This window comes from Equus quagga, chromosome 3, assembly GCF_021613505.1.
Source record: "Equus quagga isolate Etosha38 chromosome 3, UCLA_HA_Equagga_1.0, whole genome shotgun sequence".
NCBI classification, from domain to species: domain Eukaryota; kingdom Metazoa; phylum Chordata; class Mammalia; order Perissodactyla; family Equidae; genus Equus; species Equus quagga.
The window spans coordinates 52,368,113-52,389,653 of record NC_060269.1 but is presented as its reverse complement, the minus strand read 5'-3'; the positions used below and the strand labels follow the sequence as shown (position 1 = coordinate 52,389,653).

The 21,541-nt window shown below is 34.2% G+C and overlaps 1 protein-coding gene across 1 annotated transcript in view; it reads left to right on the top strand.

The window, feature by feature from the left end:
* The window catches only part of SPOCK3 (SPARC (osteonectin), cwcv and kazal like domains proteoglycan 3), a 461,901-nt gene that overhangs the window by 287,591 nt on the left and 152,769 nt on the right, over window positions 1–21,541 (top strand). The window contains exon 5 of the mRNA XM_046656940.1: window positions 9,973–10,096. Within this exon, the coding sequence (XP_046512896.1) occupies window positions 9,973–10,096 (124 nt within the window). The remainder of the gene's footprint in view (window positions 1–9,972; window positions 10,097–21,541) is intronic.

Sequence of the window (21,541 nt, the reverse complement as noted above, 5' to 3'; positions counted from 1 at the left end):
GCTATGGTGACTCCAGAGGATGCTGTGATTAGATTCAATTTATATACAATCCCATGCTGTGATTGAAATGATCTCTGTTGCAGCCCAGCTGCTTTCTGCTTGCTTGTGAATGGAGGAACTCAGCAGAGGTTAGAAGGCCACAAAATGTAGGTCTTTGCTTTAAGTGGTTCTGTTATCTTTCAAATACAGAGCTAGGAGAAATAACAGAAGTAGGGAAGGAATGGGTATCAGGCACAGGCGTTTCTCCATGCACAGATGATGAGATGTCATGGGGGCAAGATAGAGACTCAGAATTAGAGGAGTATGAGTATAGGTTGGGTTAAATGAGAAAAGTAACCATATGGATGGCTGTTAGAACTGATAAATAAATAAAAGGTGTAAGTTACAAAGGGAGTATGTGGGACACCAAACAGTTGGTAGAAGTGTGCTTGGAGGAGTCAGAAAATATTTCACAAGAGAAATGACATCAAAATTGTAAGATGATTACAAGTTGACCAGCTAAGCTCTAGATTGTCCTTATTACTTCCTGAATCAGAAGAAAAGCTCACTCCAAGCTACATTTATCCTTTTGTCTTCAAACAAATTCTGAGCTCCATGAATTCGATGACTCTATCCATCTGGTACCTCCATGTTGCAAATAGTTTCTGGACACATTGTAGGGTATATTCATGAATAAATAAATGAACAGTATTTAGAAGGGTGCTAAGGTATTATTTATAGGTTAGATGACAAGTTATTGATGAGCTAATGATGGGGTTTTAACAATGCCTAGTTCAGTTCCTAGAACATAGTAAGTAGCTGTAAGCATAAGTAATGATACAAATAAAAATAATGAAAGTGTCTTAAAAGATCTTTCTGATAATCTTTTAGATATTGTACTAGTTATCGAGATAGTGTTTCCTGAAGAACATTTCCTAGTCTAGCAAATCTGACTCTACTCCTGAGATACCAGGAGTCAACACATGCTTAAAGAAGTATATATGCTGTCAGGACAGGAATTAAATACAATCAGGTAGAGAGAAAGATATTATGGAGTCAAACAGTCCAGACTTTCTTTTTAATTTTATTAATTAGTTAACTTAAAAAATACTGGAAGAGTTCATGCATAGTGAAGGTTTTGTACTCTTCAAGTTTCTCTCAGCCTGTAAGTCAGACTCGAGCAAAACATGGTACCCTCTTTTGCCTTTCTTATTTCTATACCTTTCCTTTCCAATGAAGCAGCAAGCAAGGAGGAGACCAATAACCTTTGACTTCCTTGAAAACAACACATGGGAGCAAAAGCTCTATTTTCCTTCTCTGAACTTTGAATGACCTTTGCTGACTGTTTTCTTAAGTAAAATGTGGCATTTAACTGTTAAATGCTTCTGCTAAACCTGTCAGTTCTATTTGTTGAACAGTAGCTAAAAATATTGCCTTCTATTTAGAAAAACAAACAAAATACGTCTTAATCATGAAAACTGCTTTTGATTTTTGATATATAAAATATATTTTGAATGATCAAACAATATTTTTCTATGTTTTTTGATAAATGTTGCATAGTTAAACATTTTCTTTTAGGTAGAATATTTTTCCCTTTTTAAGTTGCATGTCTGTCACTGTTATTGTAAAAATGTGAATACATTTTTCCAAATATAGAATCTCCTTGATCCTTAAGAATCACACATTTTTGTGAGCTCAAATTTTAGTTCATACTATGCTCAGTGCTAACGCTAGAGAACTACTTAAGGTTAAAGTAGTAACAAAGTTAATATTTGAAAACTTGCTTTATTTATGAACAGTAACAATTGAAAAAACAGAAGAATTTCCCAATTCTTATATTGAATATAGGAAGCTAGACTTAGCAAACATTCTTATATCTGGAATGAAAATATACCTGTCAACACAGATTAAATAGAACCAATTCATATATCAGTCAATTAATCTTTGTACTGATTCCCTAAATCAGAATCACATAGATGGTGTATTATTTATTACACTCAATATAAATCTCAGGTTTAATTAGCCAGATATACTCTCTAGACAATACTTATTGGTGGTGATGGATCTTTGTTTAAGCAAAATTTGAGGTAGCCATGCTGTTATTTTTCACCTGTTAAGTAAAACTGACCTAGAAATTTATGAAATATGGAAATGTGATTTCCCATGGCCTTTAAAATTATGTGTGCACATTTATAGCAGGCAAACCCCCAATCACAAAATGAAAAGGCAAACACTTGGACTCCATATCTTCCAATTACAAGCAATAGAAGCTTGAGCAGTGTAATTAAGCTCTTACAATCTCCTTCTTCCTAGCTTCAAAATTTAAAGAATAATATGTACTGCATAAGATTGCTAAAATAATAGATAATGTTGTAGCATATATGTCTGAAACATAATAGGCTATCAGTAAATACAAAAATCTAACCTTGAATTTGTGTAAATACTTGGCTCAGTACCTAAAATATTACTTTATGATAATATTTTGCTTGAAAACAAAAAGTAATTTTCTAACACTTCTCCCAATGAATACATTTATAAATGCTTATTAACTAGGTAGTTGGTTTATCATACATAAGATCCTGAATTCCCAATCTGTTGGTCTGCATTTTGCTGGAAATAGATTGATCGAGATTTCTAGTCCGTAATAACTCCTCCAATGACTCTTTATGTCTTATACTATTGAGATCCCTTACAATTGAATATCCTTTTTCCATAGCTTAAGTGAAGAGAGCTTTAGTTATTAAAATAATGTTTGAAATTAAATATGTGGAAACAGTACGGACCTAGAACAATACGAATTTGACATCGTCTATGTATTATACGTTTCAAAGTTGTATTATTCATTCAATCCATTGGAGGTCAGATTGAAAAAGAGATTATATGTCATTTGTAGTAATGTCTATTTTGAAATTTTGAAATTATTAATGTCTCAATAATTGTGAATATGCTTACTACCTAAGAAAAGTTATTTACTTGACAGAATATATTATTCAGACTTGTCCATGATTCAAATCTCTCATTGATAACAGCTGTAAAATAAGGTCAGTGAAACATTCTTTGATAGAGAAAATTAACCTCGCTAAATAGTTTATTGTATTAGCAAGATCTATGTTCAAATGCATCAGTCTTTGAAATAAACCTGGTTTGAATTGTATTTTACCTAAGTAGCAATCTAACTGTGCAAAGTTGTTTTAAGGTTTGTTCAAGTAAAGTGGAGCACTTATAAATGATAAATTATCTACTTCTCTTTAAATTCTAAATTCTGAGGTCCAATTTTATTACTCTGTAAAATATATACTCTCTAAATCACTGATTACTTTGATTTCCTGGCAACAGTGCTGTATCATATCAGTTGGCCTGGTAAATGTAATTCATGATGAAAATTTATTATTACAATAAATTTTTACAGTGTATTCAATTTATGTTAGGAATAGTTTTTAAAGATACATTTTATTAATTATTGCTATCACTGTATTTTGAAATATGTATACCAGTGAGCTTTTTCTGTGAACTTAGTTCTTTATAAAATATATGGGATAAGCAGATTTTCTATTCATCTGGCTGATAAACTATGCCAACTTATTTTGATATAATATTTGTTCTTTTTAAAGTAAATAATTATTTTGATTGTATATTTGTTCTTTAGTATCTACATTGTTAATAGTGTTTTTAGTATAAAGTTTTTCCATCTGTGTATTTACAGAGTTTATCTTTTACTTAAAATTGCTTACTTATGCTATTTTGTGTCATTGCTCAAATTACTGTCATACAGAGAACAGAAATCACATGAAGCAAATAGTGACCACTACAGTTTTAATAACTTCCATATGGGGCTTTCTAACTTTCATATAATTTTGTCACCCCAATGATAATATACTGTACCTTGCTAATACCATCTGTCCTTCCTAAGGCCCATGGCAAAAAAAGGAATAAGGGTAGCCTTGTTTCTTGAAGAGTTATGGCCAGTAGGGAAGGAATCGTGATTTGGCGGTCATGTCTTAAGGAAGAATTCCTCCACAACTCTGGCAGAACTTATAAAACTGACTGCTTAAAGGAACTGAAATGTTAGGTGTATCAAGCAGACAAGAGATACATCAAACTGCCAGCAGCTGAGACATTCACAGAATGTCTCGGTTCACTTGAATGCTGTTTTATCAGATTATAACCAAATTCTTTTGAAGCAAAGTCATTAAGAATTGAGTTAATATAGATGCATATAGAAAGAAGCAAACACACCTCAGAAATTAAGACTTAGATACTGATGGTCCCCTTCTAAGATAAATATATAATAAATCGCTTGGCATTTTATTCTCTTTGCAAATTTATGGCCTAAAGAACTGAGAGTTTAGGGGCCAGCCCGGTGGTGCCCTGGTTAAGTTTGCACGTTATGATTCTCATCGGCCCGGGTTCACATGTTCCGACCCTGGGTGTGGACATGACACTGCTTGGCAAAAGCCATGCTGTGGTAGGTGTCCCACATATAAAGTAGAGGAAGATTGGCAGGGGTGTTAGCTCAGGGCCAGTCTTCCTCAACTAAAAGAGGAGGATTGGCAGTAGTTAGCTCAGGGCTAATCTTCCTTAAAAAAAAACAAAAAAAACTGAGAGTTTATTATATGTGATGTCAGATTCCAGGACTACAATGTTTTAGAAAAATATGTAATCACTTATAGTATAAATATATGATTTATTTTTACAATTTATTGATGATATTCCTTGACATTATAATACAAGTATTATTTTATTCTTAGGGATACTTTCATGGAAATCATGCCTTTTTAAACACAGCCATGTTTTATTATCCTTCTTTAATTAGTTGTCACAAGACAGGGCTCCTTCTATATCTTTCATTTGCTACCTTGAGATAGCAAAATTTTGCAACTTCAACATTCCTAGCACTCTCTTGCCCCACTCAGTATCATCCTTCAGGCCATAATGATACATTTGTTTCACTTGGTAACACTAAGGCACATTCTAAAATTACAATATATAGCCAATATACACTGTCTATGCTTCTAATTTTTGTTGAGTGCCTTCCCGTAAGTAATTGTATTAAAGATTTATAGACTCATAGAATGCTCAAGATTAAATGATCCATACTGATGAAGCTCAGCATTGTATAAGTGAAAGAATTAAGACTCAAGGAGGTTACTGACTTGCCAAGGCTGATTAATGACACGGTCAGATATGAAACTTAAATCAAATTAAAATGAGTTTTTTTCTGCTAACCATTTTGGTAACATCATTTATGCTCTTTCTAAAATCAATGTAAATCCTAAAACATAGAAGTTGTGTTCAAATTGTATTGTTAAAATGCACAACATGATTAACTAAAGAGAAAACCAAGTAGACTATAATTGACTAAACGGATGTAGCAGTAATTAACATTGTAGTTATTAGAAAAATAGCCTGTTAAGCTTTCATGTGTAACTGATGCTGGCGACCTACACTGAAGGCTCTAGAGTGAAAGGTAAGTCAGGAACAGAAGAAGATAGCTCAGATTGTAAGATTATATGACTCAGTTGCCTCAAAATAAGTCGTGTAAAGGGACTTTAGCAATAGTATAAATTCTTTTTTGTAGTTTAATTTTCCAGCTATTAGAAACACAATAACAGGTATATTGGTATGAAACTAACTTAGTGCCTTCATGGTGGAATATTTAAAAAGGAAGATTTTGAGAAAAAACCCTAACTTTATATATCATAGATTATCATTCAATTGCTCTGTTTCCCTAGATGCAAAAATACAATTTTTTCTCTTTAAGGGAAAGAATTATGGCCATATACAAGATGCCATTACAAAGTAAATAAATAAAATTTTAACTCGAATCTTCCAAATTGAAGTACATATTTCTGAAAAATTGTTCTTAAGATGTACCCTAAAAAGTTTATTCTAGCAGAGTTGCTGTTGAAAGAGTAATTTCAAAATCATTTCAGAGTTTCGCAGCCGGCTTGAGTTTTGTACTTCAATAATGGGAGCAAATTATATTGCCTGGTTTGAGAATAATTCAAAAAAATCAAACGCTAATGGCCTTTGGTATATAAAAAAATTAGACTTACTCTCAAAGGTGAAGACCTTTTACACATAGAATATTCAGAATAAAATGCCTAGTGATGCTTTTGCCAAATCTAGTTTCTTACCTGTCATTGCTCCTGCCACAGATGCCCAGAGCACGTTCTGACAGGCTGAGCCAGCCTTGCTGTTCCCTAAGCACTTTACTTGGCCGGTCTTGGTCTGTACGCTGACTGCCATGACTTCATCTATCACTTAGAAACACATTACTCTTCCTTAAATAGGACCTTCAAAATATAACTAAAATTCAAACTGAAAAAGAAAGATAATCTCCACTTAGGTGTAATTATATATGTTTACATATTGTATATAATGCGTAGATATTAAATGTTAGAAATTTTCAGTTATAGCCTCATTATTTCACTGATTTTCCTAAGAAGACAAAAATATTTTGATACTCAACATTATGAGTAACGCTAATTCTGAGAAGCATTCCTGATGCCAAACCAAACAAATTCTGAATCACAGAATAACCATGGTAAAAGAGACTCTAGGGTGCAAAAATCTCTTCCGTGGTGAGCAGAGTGAAAAGAAACACCACATTCAGTGGGACAGGTGGAGCACTGCACAATGCTGAAGGGCACCTTATATACATGGTCTGTGATGCATGCAACCTCTGCAACTGCATACAGCTACCCTGTTTTCGAAGTCTTGCCCAACTACTGCCGTTAGAAATGATCATTACTCAGAATTCCTAAAGCCCTTGTTAACAATGCAGTGTATTTGCCCCTAAGTGTCTGCCGTGTTATATTGTTCATTTTGTTTTCACATGTAAATCTTTTTCTCAATTATAGATGTTTTGATTTTTGAAATAAAGAATTACATCTTATTTGTGCATATCTAGTGATTCTTGTTATTACATTGTTGCCTGATTTCTGAATTTGTAGAAGTACGTTTTTATTCAAAGGATAAGATTCTTAGGAATCAATTTGTGTTTGTACCCTAATCCCAACATGAATACATGCCTAGAAAAACCATGTTCTATACTGCCCTTTATGTACCCACATGTAATTTGTCTTCCTACAGAAAATGAAATAAAAACTTTTATGTGTGAATTACATCAAACAGTCTGAGATGATTTAAGAACACATAAAAACTATGATATTTAGAATTTCAGATTTAGGCTCAAATTTTCTAGACTATTTTGTTAAATATAAAATCTGTTCTATAAAGACTGTGTTATGATGACAAAATGCCTCGTGCTTTCTTTCGCATTTACCGAGTATAGTAAAAAGTTCATGAGTCACGGTTCTCCATGCATTATGGTATGAGTAATAGATATTAAAACATGAATTCTGATTAAGTTATCATCTACTGTTGTATTTATTTTAAAATAAACATAAGTAAATATTCTGATGGTTTAGGAAATTGTAGACTTTGGCATCAGCCATTATTTAAAATGGTGATGCAAATATATACAATATTATACTGTTTATACTTAGCAAATCCTGACCATTCTTATTGATGTACTTTAGGAGTCCAAAGTTGTCTGGTGTTCAGCAATATTGACTTTGAAGGGAATAAGGGTAACTAAAGTTTTTTTTACCTCAAAACGTAGTTAACAACTCCATTGTAATTTCACTCACTTCAGTTTCAGGAATTTCTAATAAATCTTCAAATTTTTAAAAAGATTTTAGGTCTCGGTATATTTACTCTTTGAATTAAATGTGAAAGATCTTCTGAGTCATAAAAGATATTTATAAAAGAAAATCATTAATATAACAATGTTTTTGTTTCTATATTCATTAGGGCTTTTAAGTCATATATGTTAGGAAAGAGGAATGAGGTGAATTGAAAAAGGAGACGTGTTGGAGTTAGACATGTACATATATATCTCCAAGGCAAAAAAGATATATTCATCCTGTTCTAGTAAATAATTTTTATTGATTAGAAACCAAAACTTGGTAATAATTTCTCCTAATGTATCTGAAGAGCAAATAATTTGCATAATTTTATGCCTTGTTTTGATTAAACAAAGTGAACGAATAATGCAAATATAATATTTTATTTCTTTTAATTCTCTCATTTCTGTAGTTTATGTCTTGAAGTGATATCAAATAATGCTCCAGGTTTACCAGTGAATGCCTTAATTTCCATTAGAATTTTGTGCCAATTGTTTAATGAGTAATAGCATCATGATTATTTTGCCCATTGTATCTCTTATGAGATGAACTCTGTGACCAGGCAAGATTTTTTTTTTTTTTTTTTAAAGATTTTATTTTTTCCTTCTTCTCCCCAAAGCCCCCCGGTACATAGCCGTGCATTCTTCGTTGTGGGTTCCTCTAGTTGTGGCACGTGGGACGCTGCCTCAGCGTGGTCTGACGAGCAGTGCCATGTCCGCGCCCAGGACTCGAACCAACGAAACACTGGGCCGCCTGCAGCGGAGCGCGCGAACTTAACCACTCGGCCACGGGGCCAGCCCCAGGCAAGATTTTAAAAGTGGTCTTTTGGCAGAATTTACACAATTAAAATGAAGAGAACATGTTTGGAACTAGGATGGGCTTCATGAAAACCCTTTGTGAAAGAGATGCAGCAGGAGGCATGAGAAGAGAGCGAAGAGAAGATGATAAACCTGTTCTTGATGTCTGTCCAAATTTTATCAAAATTTGAAACACACAGTTTGAATTTCTTTCCCTATAATGAAAATTAATACTGTACTTCTTAGTAGTCTTTTGGGATTACTTTTTTGTAGGTTTGACTTATTCATGAAAAAAATGAAAAGAAAAAAGGAAGTAAATGTGTCTAGTAAAACATCTTTTCTCATGCTGATAGAGAAATCAAATTGCTTTCTCTATAAACAATGTTAAGGACTAAGACTGAGTACAGATTTACTAGAGGACTTCTAAATATTAAATGTTTTTGTGTAGGTTCCCTCGTGCTTTGATTCTTATTTTAAGCCCTTTACCCCTTTCTGTGTAAGTGGTTCACACAAATAGGCAGAGCAATCAGCAGTTTGATCAAAATGGAGAAACAAATACTTCTAAGCTTAGGTAGCAGAAGACAATGGGTTTTCCCAAGTTATTCTAGATCAAAGCCTAATGGATCTATTTTGAGGCATTTCTACACAATAAAAAGAGGATTTGCTCTCACTAAACCTACTAATTTGGTTCTCTAAATAGTGGTCGTTGCAGGAAAAGTGTAGTTCTTTGTTGCTGTTTCCTCTAAAAGTAAACTGTTTTCATTTTCAGGCATGTAGAGTATACCAGCTGAATTAGGTGTCTGTTTTCTGGTACTGTTCCTAATGGAATACTGGGGTGGCTCTTTAAAAGGTTCCAGGTGTTTGAGTTCTTTATTGCTGAGCAATTGTTGCTTCTGTTTCTGGGGCCATCAAAAAAACGTCACAACTATAAATTAAAACAAAAAATCCATATGACGGGGGCCAGCCCCGTGCTGAGTGGTTAAGTTTGTGTGCTCAGCTTCTGCGGCCCAGGGTTTCGCCAGTTCAGATCCTGGGCATGGACATGGCACTACTTGTTAGGCCACTCTGAGGCAGCGTCCCACATAGCACAACCATAGGCACTCAGAACCAGGATATACAACTATGTACTGGGGGGACTTTGGGGAGAAGAAGAAGGGAAAAAAAAAGAAGAAGAAGAAGGAGAAGATTTGCAATAGTTGTTAGCTCAGGTGCCAATCTTTAAAAAAAAAAAATCCATGTGACGATATATAGCTATAGCCTACATGTGATTAGCAGAATCTTAAGGAATATATTCTCACTTTTTTATAGGAAAACCTTAACATATGAAACAAAATATAATGAAGGACATTGCATGGATTAATACATTGAAAATGAGGACACAGTTTACTGATTCTAATTTATCTTCAGGAGTTGAAATGACAATGGAGAAAAGGCATGACGCTGATATAAGTTTATTTATTTTTTAAATAAATGCACTAAGTGTGGTTGCTTTCTTCTTTTGACAGCATGAAAGATGCAGGAGTAGGCCGTAAGCAATGGAGGGGTCCCATATCATCCACCTGCAAGCAGTGTCCTGTGGTCTATACCAGCCCCGTTTGTGGTTCAGATGGTCATACCTACTCTTCTCAGGTAAAGACAACTATAGTCATTCAGTATGAAATACATAACACATATTTATTAGTAAGTGATTAAAACTTTTAGTTCTCCAATGTGGTCGTCCAAATAATTTATTTAACTTTTAAAATAATGCAAGCAATCTCACTGGTTTAGAATATGATTCAATGTATATTTGTTTCTCCTATATCAGAGCTTTTAAAATTTGGAATGCCAAAGCTGTGAACACTCTGAACTCTCAGATATTAAAACAAATGTTTCCTTTGTTCCTACTGTGAAAGGGGTCAGAAATGTTACCATGCCATATAATAATGTTAGTAGTTATTGTTATTATAACAACAATAGCAGCTACAATCTGTCAATATCATTATTTCTTTAATCTCGCATGTTATCTCCGATATTACCTCATTTAAGCCTTCAAAAATCCTTTTTAACAGATGAGAAAGCTAAGGATCAGAAAGGTGGAGCAAATTTCACAAATTTAGCTGAAGCTGAAGCTGTGATTTGATGTCATTTCTGAGTCAGTGTCTCTGTTCTCTCCCCCACATTATTCTGCCTCCTTATTTAGTGTCCTATATTGTCCAAATATATAGGAGTTTGTAAGTACTTTACCTAGTAAAAGTTTTCTTTGATTCTATGACAGAAAGGAATACAGGATAACAACTTCTTACCTGAAACTTTGGGCGAGATACATTAGGTTTTTTCAAAAATATGCTTTAGAAAGGTAGTGTAGCACATTATGCAGTGTCACCAGTGAGATCTTACCCTATAAGTAAACATATTAACATCTCTTTAAGGAACTATATGAATATTCACATTAAATAGGATACATAAAGTCTATAAAATAACCTTACATCAGTTCATATCTTGTTTTGCTTACTGCAAAGTGAGTTCCGAAAATGTTGGGCTATCTGAACGTTTTGTTTTGTGTATACCTCTTTATGAACCATACTTTGTCGCAGTAAATATTTCCCAACAACTTCTACTTGCATTTTACAATTGCTAATCTTGATAAGAGCATGACAATATTGAGAAAGATTAATTTAATCAGTAAATATATGCATAGTGCTTACTGGCTGCCAGGTACTGTGCATCCTTGGTGAAGCCGTCATGTGCCCATTTGCTAATATTTTAAAGGTGCGTTACTGCTAGAAGAAAAGAGAGTGGGTAACTGTCCTTTCAACATGATCTTAATCTTGGTGAATTTACCAGGGTCCAGAGCCTCAGCTTTGCAAGCTTAGAAAATTCATGTTGTCAGCACAAGGAAGAATGAATCTATCTCATATTATCAAATCTCACATGATAATGATGTGTAAAAAATTGTACTGCTTTGTTAAATTACAACAAAGGATGCAGATTATAATTTTCAAACTGATAGGTAGAGCTACATGGAAAAGAAATTTTAGTCCTAATTTTACTGGATGAAAATGATGACTGAACAAGTTGAGTCAAGAGAGAGACTGGAATTTTTACTGGCGTTCAGCTAAGATAGCCCTGTATCTTCCTCACCATTAGAAATATATGTGCTGGAGGTACTGATATATTTGTATCCAGAATGTCATGGGCCCTGGAGAGGGCGAGCATTAGTCCGCCACCTACTTGTTTGGGGCTCTCTCTAGGATGCTCTCAGTAGATGATCAGTTCTTTCACAACTCACAGGACATAAAGTTGCAATAACAAGTGATTTCCACCTGTTGGGACCATATGGGAGGCCTTGCTTGATGATTTTAGAGAAACACAGTTGTCATACTTCCTCTCAAAACAAAATATACCTCTTACAAGTAGATTAATTCACATATATTTCTGATTCCATCGGGTTTCCCCCGTTGTTCTCCTTTTTACTGGGCGCACTGTGAAATCCCAGCTTACAAATCATATGGCCTTAATAATATGGTCAATAAAACCATTCTAAATACTCCATACTTGAATTATTAATTTAATATTTATTTGCATATGTATCACTTTCTACAAATGTCTTATCTACATAGGAAGACATAAAAAGAACATGATTCAAGTGAATATTAGCTTTTAGTAATTCCAAATCACCAACTTCATTTCTGTTGATTCTGATTTAACTTGGTGATATTTTACTTTGGACCAATACTAATCTTGCAACAGTGAGGCTAAGCTCTATAAAATAATGAAAACTAGACATCTTAGCCTGGTAGGACCTTATATTAAACTCTCCCTACCAGTACATTTTAGAAGTTTATTGGATTTGAAATTCAAATGAAGGCCCTCAACATTTTTTTGTAAGAGAAAAGATTGCCCTAGGCTATTTATGTACTGAATCATGAACAAAGACCACAGAGGCAAGTGCCTTCTTGAGAAAGTCATTTTATTACTTATCAGGAGATGAAAATAGAAGATGGGCACAGAGGTCACAGGATCTTTCTTCTGGCATTTGGCTCACTCAATTTTGTCAGTAAACTAAGCAATCTCTGACAGGGCAGATTTAAACAACTTTTGGGGTCTTGTAGGCCTTTGAGCTCGCAATAATGATGTGCTCCAAATTCCAAGCTCAGCATGGTCTATGAAGCTCCTTGCTTGAAGTTTCTAATCCCTCAATTGAGTAATCCTGATATGATAAAGATTGACCAGAAGCCAGGTACTATCAGTGCAGGATATGGGACCCTATATCCAGGATGGAAGCCCAGTCCTTCTCTCCAGGCCTTCTTATCTTCTTGTAATGGGGACCCCTCCATGGATACACAGGGTTTGGTTTTTTTTTACTACTACAAATAATATCCTACAGGTTCTATTTTAGACCCCTAATGTTTCCTCATTACCTTCAACTCCATTTATAGAGATGAAATTATAAATTATATTTCCACTGTACAACTTAATTGGAGGTGAGATCATTAACAAGTATAGTAGGAGCAGGGGCTGAGAGATAGGATGGGAAAGAGGGTTGACAGAAGGAATCCAAAGGAAGATTTTAGCCAAATGACATAACTAGGATATAATTTTAGAAAATGTAGTCATTATACAATGTGACCAATTTTGGAATAATTGTTTTATTAGAGTTCAAGTTCTGAACTTGTCAGCTTCTCTAGAAATCCTCAGCAGTGTATTTTAAAAAGGTATACACAAAAAGACAAAGGAGCAGATGGAGAACTATGGAAAAATTGATTTACTTGAAAAAATATTGAGACTTTTGAAATTTTCATAGGAAGTAGTTTTGTAACATCTGATTTTTTTTCCTGTTAAGAAAACCGATTGACTTCTTTTTAGAAGCCTACTTAATCTTTCTTTTTAAAGAACCAGTGTTTTAAACATTATTTCAAATTCAGCAATGCCAGAAAAATCAAAACGTAAGTCTGTTCAAAGTTATTTGAGAGGTAATCATTCCTGAAATTGACAGAAAAGGTGAAAGTCTTTGTTTCTTTACTCCAGGCAAAGTCTATTTTGATTGTATTTTCAAGCTTCAGTAAGAAACTAGGAATTGTTCTCCAGTAAAGCATCTATATTAGACCATGGATATATTTGTCACTGACTTGTGTAAATTGTATACTGCATTTGCTGAGCAGAAGTCAATAAATAATATTAATATTTTAGAACTCAGCAGGGCATACATAACATAAATACTCTGGGGACAGCATTGGATGATTTGAACTCTTTTTTATCCTTTTTAGTCATGCAATGCTTGGCAGTTGAACTAAATAATGGTGAAATCCTTAGGAATGAGCACTGTTTATAAGAAATTTGTATGTGTGTGTGTGTGTGTATATCCTGAGGGACGGCAAATAGAAAGCTTATCCATTTTACACTAGAGTGCCCAACTCTGGCTGCCAAGATGCTGCTTAAATTGGTTTGGGATGGGGCTCTGTGAATCTGAATGTTAAAAGCTCCCCAGGTTATTTTTATGTGTAGCCATGGTTAAGAACCACTGTTGTACCCTTCAAATTATTGCTTTTTTTTTTTAAAAGATTTTATTTTTTCCTTTTTCTCCCCAAAGCCCCCCGGTACATAGTTGTGTATTCTTCGTTGTGGGTTCTTCTAGTTGTGGCATGTGGGACGCTGCCTCAGCGTGGTCTGATGAGCAGTGCCATGTCCGCGCCAGGATTCGAACTAACGAAACACTGGGCCGCCTGCAGCGGAGCGCGAGAACTTAACCATTCGGCCACGGGGCCAGTCCCAAATTATTGCTTTTGAATTCTTAAATATGAGAGTTTTGGAGGTTTTTTTAATAAAATAGAATGATAACGTTAGCATTAAAGGGGAAGCATTAAAGGGGACATTTACTTTTTGTTGCAATTTGAGAAAATTCCGTTTTAAGTTTCAATAGTCTACTATAGAGTTTTAATCTTTCTTTAATTTTTTCCATATTGAAGGCATTCTGTTACTTTCTCTTAATAATAGTTATTAATTCTAGTAGCTATGCATATATTTTCAAAAGTAGAAAATTTTTTACACTTCACCATTTTGATGTGTTGTATCTATCAGTATTTAGTATTTAATTAACCTAGGTACCTTCTTCTGAATGCTTTGAGCTGAGATAATTTTATGTTGGAAGATCGGTCAGAAATAGATGTGCCAGGGCCGGCCCTGTGGCCAAGTGGCTAAGTTTGCACACTCCGCTTCTGCACCTGGAGTTTGCCCATTCAGATCCTGGGTGCAGACCTACACAGTGCTCATCAAGCCATGCCGTGGTGGCATCCCACATAGAGGAACTAGAATGACCTATAAGTAGAATATACAACTGTGTACCGGGGCTTTGGGGAGGAAAAAAGAAGAGGAAGATTGGCAGCAGATGTTAGCTCAGGGCCAATCATCTAAAAAAAAGAAAAAGAAAGAAATATACATGTGCTGCTTCTATTTGAACTGCTTTTCAACATAGGCTAGGTTTGGTTTTGGCTTGGGTATGCCAAGTTGATCAAGATTACAACTCCAACATATTATCAGAATTATTGACTGGGATAAGCTCTTATTAAAGCACTGAGCATTAAAAGAAAGAATATGAGTGAACTCTATCATAAAATCTCAGATTTCAAAGGAACTCAGTAGGACATCGAGGACAAACTTCTACATAACACGCAAGTCCCTGATAAGATATCCTGTTCTGTGAGATAAGTATCTATTTGAGGGGGATTCTAATTGTCACAAAAGCTTTCTTCTCTTTATATTGATTTAGCTTCCAGTGCTCTTGATTCTTACCCCCTTGGGTATATGTTGCACAAAATATATGCTCTGCTGGCTTCAGTTATTGGGAAAAATGTGAATTCCTAAATTTTCCATTTAAGATGCAGCAAGACACTAAAGGACAATTGCAAAGCAGCCTCAGGCTAGAATATTATTTAATTTTTATACAACTCTATTTCCAGTCTTTTAGAATCATCTCACACACATTTATTAGACGTGAACAATTTTTTTGTTTTTGCTGAGGAATATTGGCCCTGAGCTAACATCTGTTGCCTATCTTCATTTTGCTCAGAGGAGATTGTCGCTGAGCTAACATCTGTGCCAATCTTCCTCTATGTTATGTGGGAAACCACCTTCCTCTATTTTATGTGGTGACAGTATGGCTTGATGAATGGTGCTAGGTCTGCACCCAGGATCCAAACCTGTGAACCCAAGGCTGCTGAAGAAGAGTGCGCAAACCCAACCACTACGCCACCGGGCTGGCCCCTAGACGTGAACTTTTTTTATATAGCTTACCTTTGTTGAGTTTGAGACACTCAGCATTCTTTTCTTGGAAACCCAATCCTCTATTTTGCCCTGATATTTAATCATATTAAGTCATATTTAATTAAGTTATATAGTTATGATATTAACTTACTTAAACAGATTTTAGGGACCAAAAATTGGAGTGGTGGTAAGCATAAAACTCACCTGACGGTAATGAGAGTTTGGAGTCATTTGTTAGCCTGAAATGTTCAGCATGCTGTGGGCATCAGTTGTCTCCCTGGAGCTTGATTGAGAGAAACCTCCAGTATAATTTTTTATTGTCAAACAAAAAATATTCATTCAGGAGAAACTAATTAATGCACTCCTTTTCTGTAAATATTACATGTTTGGGTTAAATAGAATTACCAAGTAAAGGTGAAATATGATATTTTTTTGGTTAAATTTGAAGAATTAGAAATAATCACTGAATTATCATAATGTTTAAATATTTTCTAGGAAAATATGGAGTAAAAGTAAATTCTAATTCTTTTTTTCTTCAATCCTGGATTCATTTTCTCCTCAGAATATTTTATATGTATTGAGTATAATGTGTTGATCATGTTTTATAATAAACGAATTCACTATTAGTGTATTTAAATGTACACAGAAAGGTAAGGGAAACAATCTATAGTGATGAATGATTTTTGTTTTTCAAAAAAGAAAGGGAGAAATAAGAAAATTAAGTTTAAACATGAAAACTACATGCCATTTCTATAACAGGATTGTTATAGCAAACTAACTGCTTCTATTGTTAAATATTCAAAGAATTCTTCCACCTTTTCAATTATAAGTAGTGCAGTATCTCATTGCTCTGGCGATGGACCTTTGCCTTGCTTCTAAAGTGTTTCACTGACTAAATAATTTTTCTGCAACTTGTATTATATTGAAGAAATTTAACTTCATCTTAATTTTAGTCTTCCAGTATAATACCCTTTAGAGCCATAATTATCTTTGGAAGATAGCTTGTTGAAGTTATTAAGTGAGCACACTGCATTTGGAGGGTTCATGCTCTCATCTCCATCCATACTCTAAATACCTGTCCCTCCTTCTCCAGGAATTTGCTTTATGGGTTATTTTATGTCTCTTTGTCCTTAACTTTGACACCGACATAGACTTACTTTTTTGGCTTGTTCAAAACACTTGAGTTTTGTGTATTGGTGGCTGCCATTCACGAGTTAAGGACAAACGTTTCACTAATTTCTAAATTTATATATTGATGTATTTTTGAGATTATAGCCTTACTTTTGTATGAGTGACGGTGTTAAAATGGTCTTTCACAAAACTCTGTTGATATTACAGGATTTTTGTAGTTTTATTAATTTCTTTATTTTTAATGTAATTCCATAGGAAATGAAAATTTGGCAAATTTATGTTTTTAACACACTTTACTTTGAAATATCAATAATCAATCAAATCTAAATCTGTAAGTTTTGATCCACTGGTCTTCACTACTTGTTTCACTTACTGCTTTGCCAATCACTCCACCACACACCAAAAACTGGCTTCTCCTCCCATCCCATCACCAAAACTGTTAGACCACATTTACAGCAATTCAGTAAATACCAAATTCAGTGATTATTCCAAAATATTTTCTTATTGGATGGAAATGAAGTATTTGACAGTGTTAAACTCCCTTGTCATCTTCTGCTTCTGTTTTTTCTCGATACCTGGACAGTCGTGGACTTGAACAGTGACTGCAGCACCTTTGGATAGAGGCATCCAGGAGAACATGGGGTCCTTGCCCCAGAATACTTAGGCTGCAATCTCGCTACTTTACCGCAACTGCTAGGTCCTATATTCTAGGGGATTCTTCTAATGCTCTAATCATTGTTTCCCACAGCTTAATGCCAGTGGCTTAGCTGTGGGGATGAGGCATGGTGCGTTAATGAGTCTGAGGCCCATGTGTCTCTTTTTTGTCCACCACTACTATAACTTGTGTATGGATCTTACAGTATGGTAACCCATGAATTTTTCGCTACATTAACTTTCATAATCTCATACACACATGTGCATACGTTTATTAACCAAGCATTTATTTAGGTCTTTTTTTGTGATGGATACTGTGTCACTAACTCATTATTAATCCCCCTTTTATAGCCAAGAACACCGATGCACAGAGAAGTTAAGCAATTTTGCCCAGTGTCACCCAGCTAAGTCCAGATTCCATTCTCTAAATTAATTTTCCTTTTTTAAAATTTGAATTTGGGGCAGAAACACTTTTTTAATTAGTTGCCCTTCAATGTTTTTACATTACAGATATAATTAATGCGATGATTGCATTTATTTGAATCACTAAATAAAGATTGCAATGTGTGGCCTTAAATTTACAGAGCTGCTTGTTTGTTACTGGTTTGAAGCCTATGATTTCAGAGCCATTTTTAAAAATTATATTCTTAGAGATTTCACATGATAAATAAGTTTAATTTGTCCATTTTCTATGGTTATAATTTCTTGCAGAAGACAATCTTTTATGTTTTCTTCTAGAAGCTTTAACGTTTTAACTTTTAAGTTTAGGTATATGATAGATACGTGTTGGTTAATTTCTGAATATGGTAAGAGCGGAGGGTTGAATATCCCTTTTTAATATAGCCAGCCAGTTGTCGCATCGTTTGTAGCCGTTTGCCCCATTGGATTGCTTTGGTGTCTGTCAAAAGTGAAATCGTCCTGAAAGTGTGGATCTGTTTCTGCTCTATTTTGTTCCAGTGAGTTATTCATCTGTCTTGAGGCTCGTACCATGCTGGCCATTTGCTGTATCTTTAGGTTAAGCTTTGAATTCAGGCGCTTTAAGTCTGACTTTGTTCTGCCTTTTTAATATTTCCTTGGCATTTGCCCTCTGCATTTCCATATGAGTTTTAGGATTAGTTTGTCAATTTCTACAGAAGATCAGCTAGAATAATGATTCAGATTTTGTTGAATCTATAAATAAATTTGAGGAGAATTGATAACAATACTAAATCTTCAAATCCATACACTTGGTACATCTTTTCATTTAGTTAGATTTAATTAATTAATGCTGTGTAGTTTTTGGTATAAGGATCTGTAATGTTTTTAGTTAAATGTATTGCTAAGTAACATTTTTATTAATGCTATTAAAAATTTAATTGGTACTTTTATTATTTATTTATTTATTTATTTTGCTTGAGGAATGTTAGTCGTGAGCTAACATCTGTGCCACTCTTCCTCTATTTTTTTGTATGTGGTACACCACCACAGCATAGCTGGTGAGTAGATTAGTTCCATGCCCAGGATCCGAACCTGCCAACCTGGGCCACTGAAGCTGAATGCATGGAACTTTTAACCACTCAGTCATGGGGCTGGGCCCAGTACTTTCACTTTTTATTCCTTTGTACTAGTATATTGTCATATAATCAATTTTTTTATACTGACCTCATATATTAACACCTCACTAAATTTACTTTTTCATAGTAGTGTTTAGTAGATGTCTCAGAATTTTCTACATATATTATCATTCTTTATGAATAAAGGCAAATTTACTCCTTCCTTTCTTTCTTTTTATGCAGTTTATTTCTTTTTCTTGCCTTATTGTTCTGGTTAAGACTTTCAGTACAATGCTCAATGTCCCTGTTTGCCTAATCTAAATTTAGGAGGAAAGCGTTCAGTATTTTACCATTAGGCACAAAATTATGTATAAATTTTTGTTTGTGAAAAAATAAAACCCTGAATAAAGCTTAAGCTAATGTTAATCAGGTTTTCTGCAGCCCTTGTAGAATACAACATACAATTTTGGTGCCTGTAATCTGTTACTATCTATTAAAAAAAGGAAAATACTGCATATATTCACTTGTGGAGTTTTCATGTTAACTTTTCCTTCTAAGATAATATAATCTTTGCTTTTTTGATAAAAGGAACTTGTATTTTATGAATATTCCACATAGTAAGCATTTCTAAGGGGCTAGTTTCTCTAAAAATCTCAAAATATGTAGAACATGCTTGAAATATCCATGTTCCTTAAGAGAAATACAGTCGCAGTAGTAGTAGGCATATATTAGCTGTAGCTATAAAAGTAGTATTGGCAGTAATTGCTAAAATAATTAAGCAATAATGTCAAGTAATGTTCTAAGTATTTTATGTGTGCTAATTTCATCTTTAAAACAACCCTATAAGACAGATTCTATAGTGATCCGCAATTTGTAGATAAGGAAAAGGAAGCAATTAGCAGCCATAAAGCAGGTAAGTACGGAATTGGAGCCCAGCTTAGATCTCATAGAGTTCACCACTGTGCTGTTCTGTGCAGTAAAACTTGCCAGTAAGTTCCTGATTGATGCATTTATCACGTGTGGATGTTACTCTAATCATGTCCTTTGTAACATCAATTATTCATCACTTTATCAAGAAGAAGGAACCATGCAAGGCAATAGGAGAGATTTAAAGAAGCCATATATGTATTCCAACTCTTCAAAAACTTAGATTATAACAAGATCAATAGGTTACCCATGTGTAAAGATAACGTTAGCGTGTGCCATTCTTACCCAGCTGGTAGAAGGTATTCCAGCTGAGATATTCCAAAAGTTTCTAGGTAGTTCAGAATCAGTGTACCCACAGCACCTTTGGAAAAGCTGTGTGTGTGTGTGTCTCTTCTGTCAAAGTCGCACAACTCATGCCAACAAAGAAAAGATTTTTAAAAAGCTAACGCTTAGTGAATGCCTATTATGTGTTAATCATTGCTCTCTTAATATATTAATTAATTAATTTAATGTATTAATTTGTATATTAATTAACCTATTCCTCATAACAACACTATGAGACTATAACATACACTAATATTTTAAAGATAAGGAATCTGAAGCATAAAGATATTAAATATGTTCATAAGGCCACAAAGCTAGTAAATAACAAGGCTAATGGTAATATAAATATGAATAAAATTATGAGTCATATAAAGGTAAATAATATAATAAATTGTAGTACAATATATATGTATAATTATGCTTATAAATAATATATTAATAATGTGGATAATATTAATATAGGAAAGTAGTTTTAAAGTTAATAGATGAAAAATAATTTTCTAAGCAAAGAGAAAACAAATACATCATATATAATATCTACTTATATGTATATAAATTTATAATCATATAGATATGGAATAAACACAGTGGTACATGGCTGTCATATCCTTTTCAGTGAATACATGGGCTAATTACGTATTTTCCCACAATCTCTCTGCATATGCTCTGTGATCACTGTATGTTTCAATGTCCTCTAGTGTCCCTCCACCCTAGCTGCCCTCTACCAAGGAAATTAGCCTTGTTATGTGAATAGGCAATGGATTAAGTATGCTCTTGCCTCTGAAGCAAGCCGATTAAACAAACACTAACTTAAACAAGAGGTAAGTTAACTCTAATAGAGAAACTGGGGGAAAAAATTGTCAATAGCTAGAATGAAGAAACATGAAGATGAGTGCCTTGTGAAAGAATGACGGAGTAGGCTTCATGTGAAAACATAGTGATGTAGATGAATTGGAAGATCCTCTAAACAGCTGTGCCCCCAGGGAATAGAAAGCAGGGAAGTACCTGTCATTAGGACCTAAGAATTCAAAAAGTAACCTATTTATCTCTGAACTAGCTTTGGGTAATAATACCATTATTATGGCATAATATTTATACCTTTGAATCTATTCTCTCGTGGATCTGGGGTTTTGGATTACACTACCTCAGAGCAGAGGTCATGGAAGCTCCAGGATGAGAAGTAAATTTAAGGAGTTCCATGTATTCATACCCCCAACACTTGGAAGCCCCAACATAAACCTTTTCTCTAGAAAAGTATAAGGAA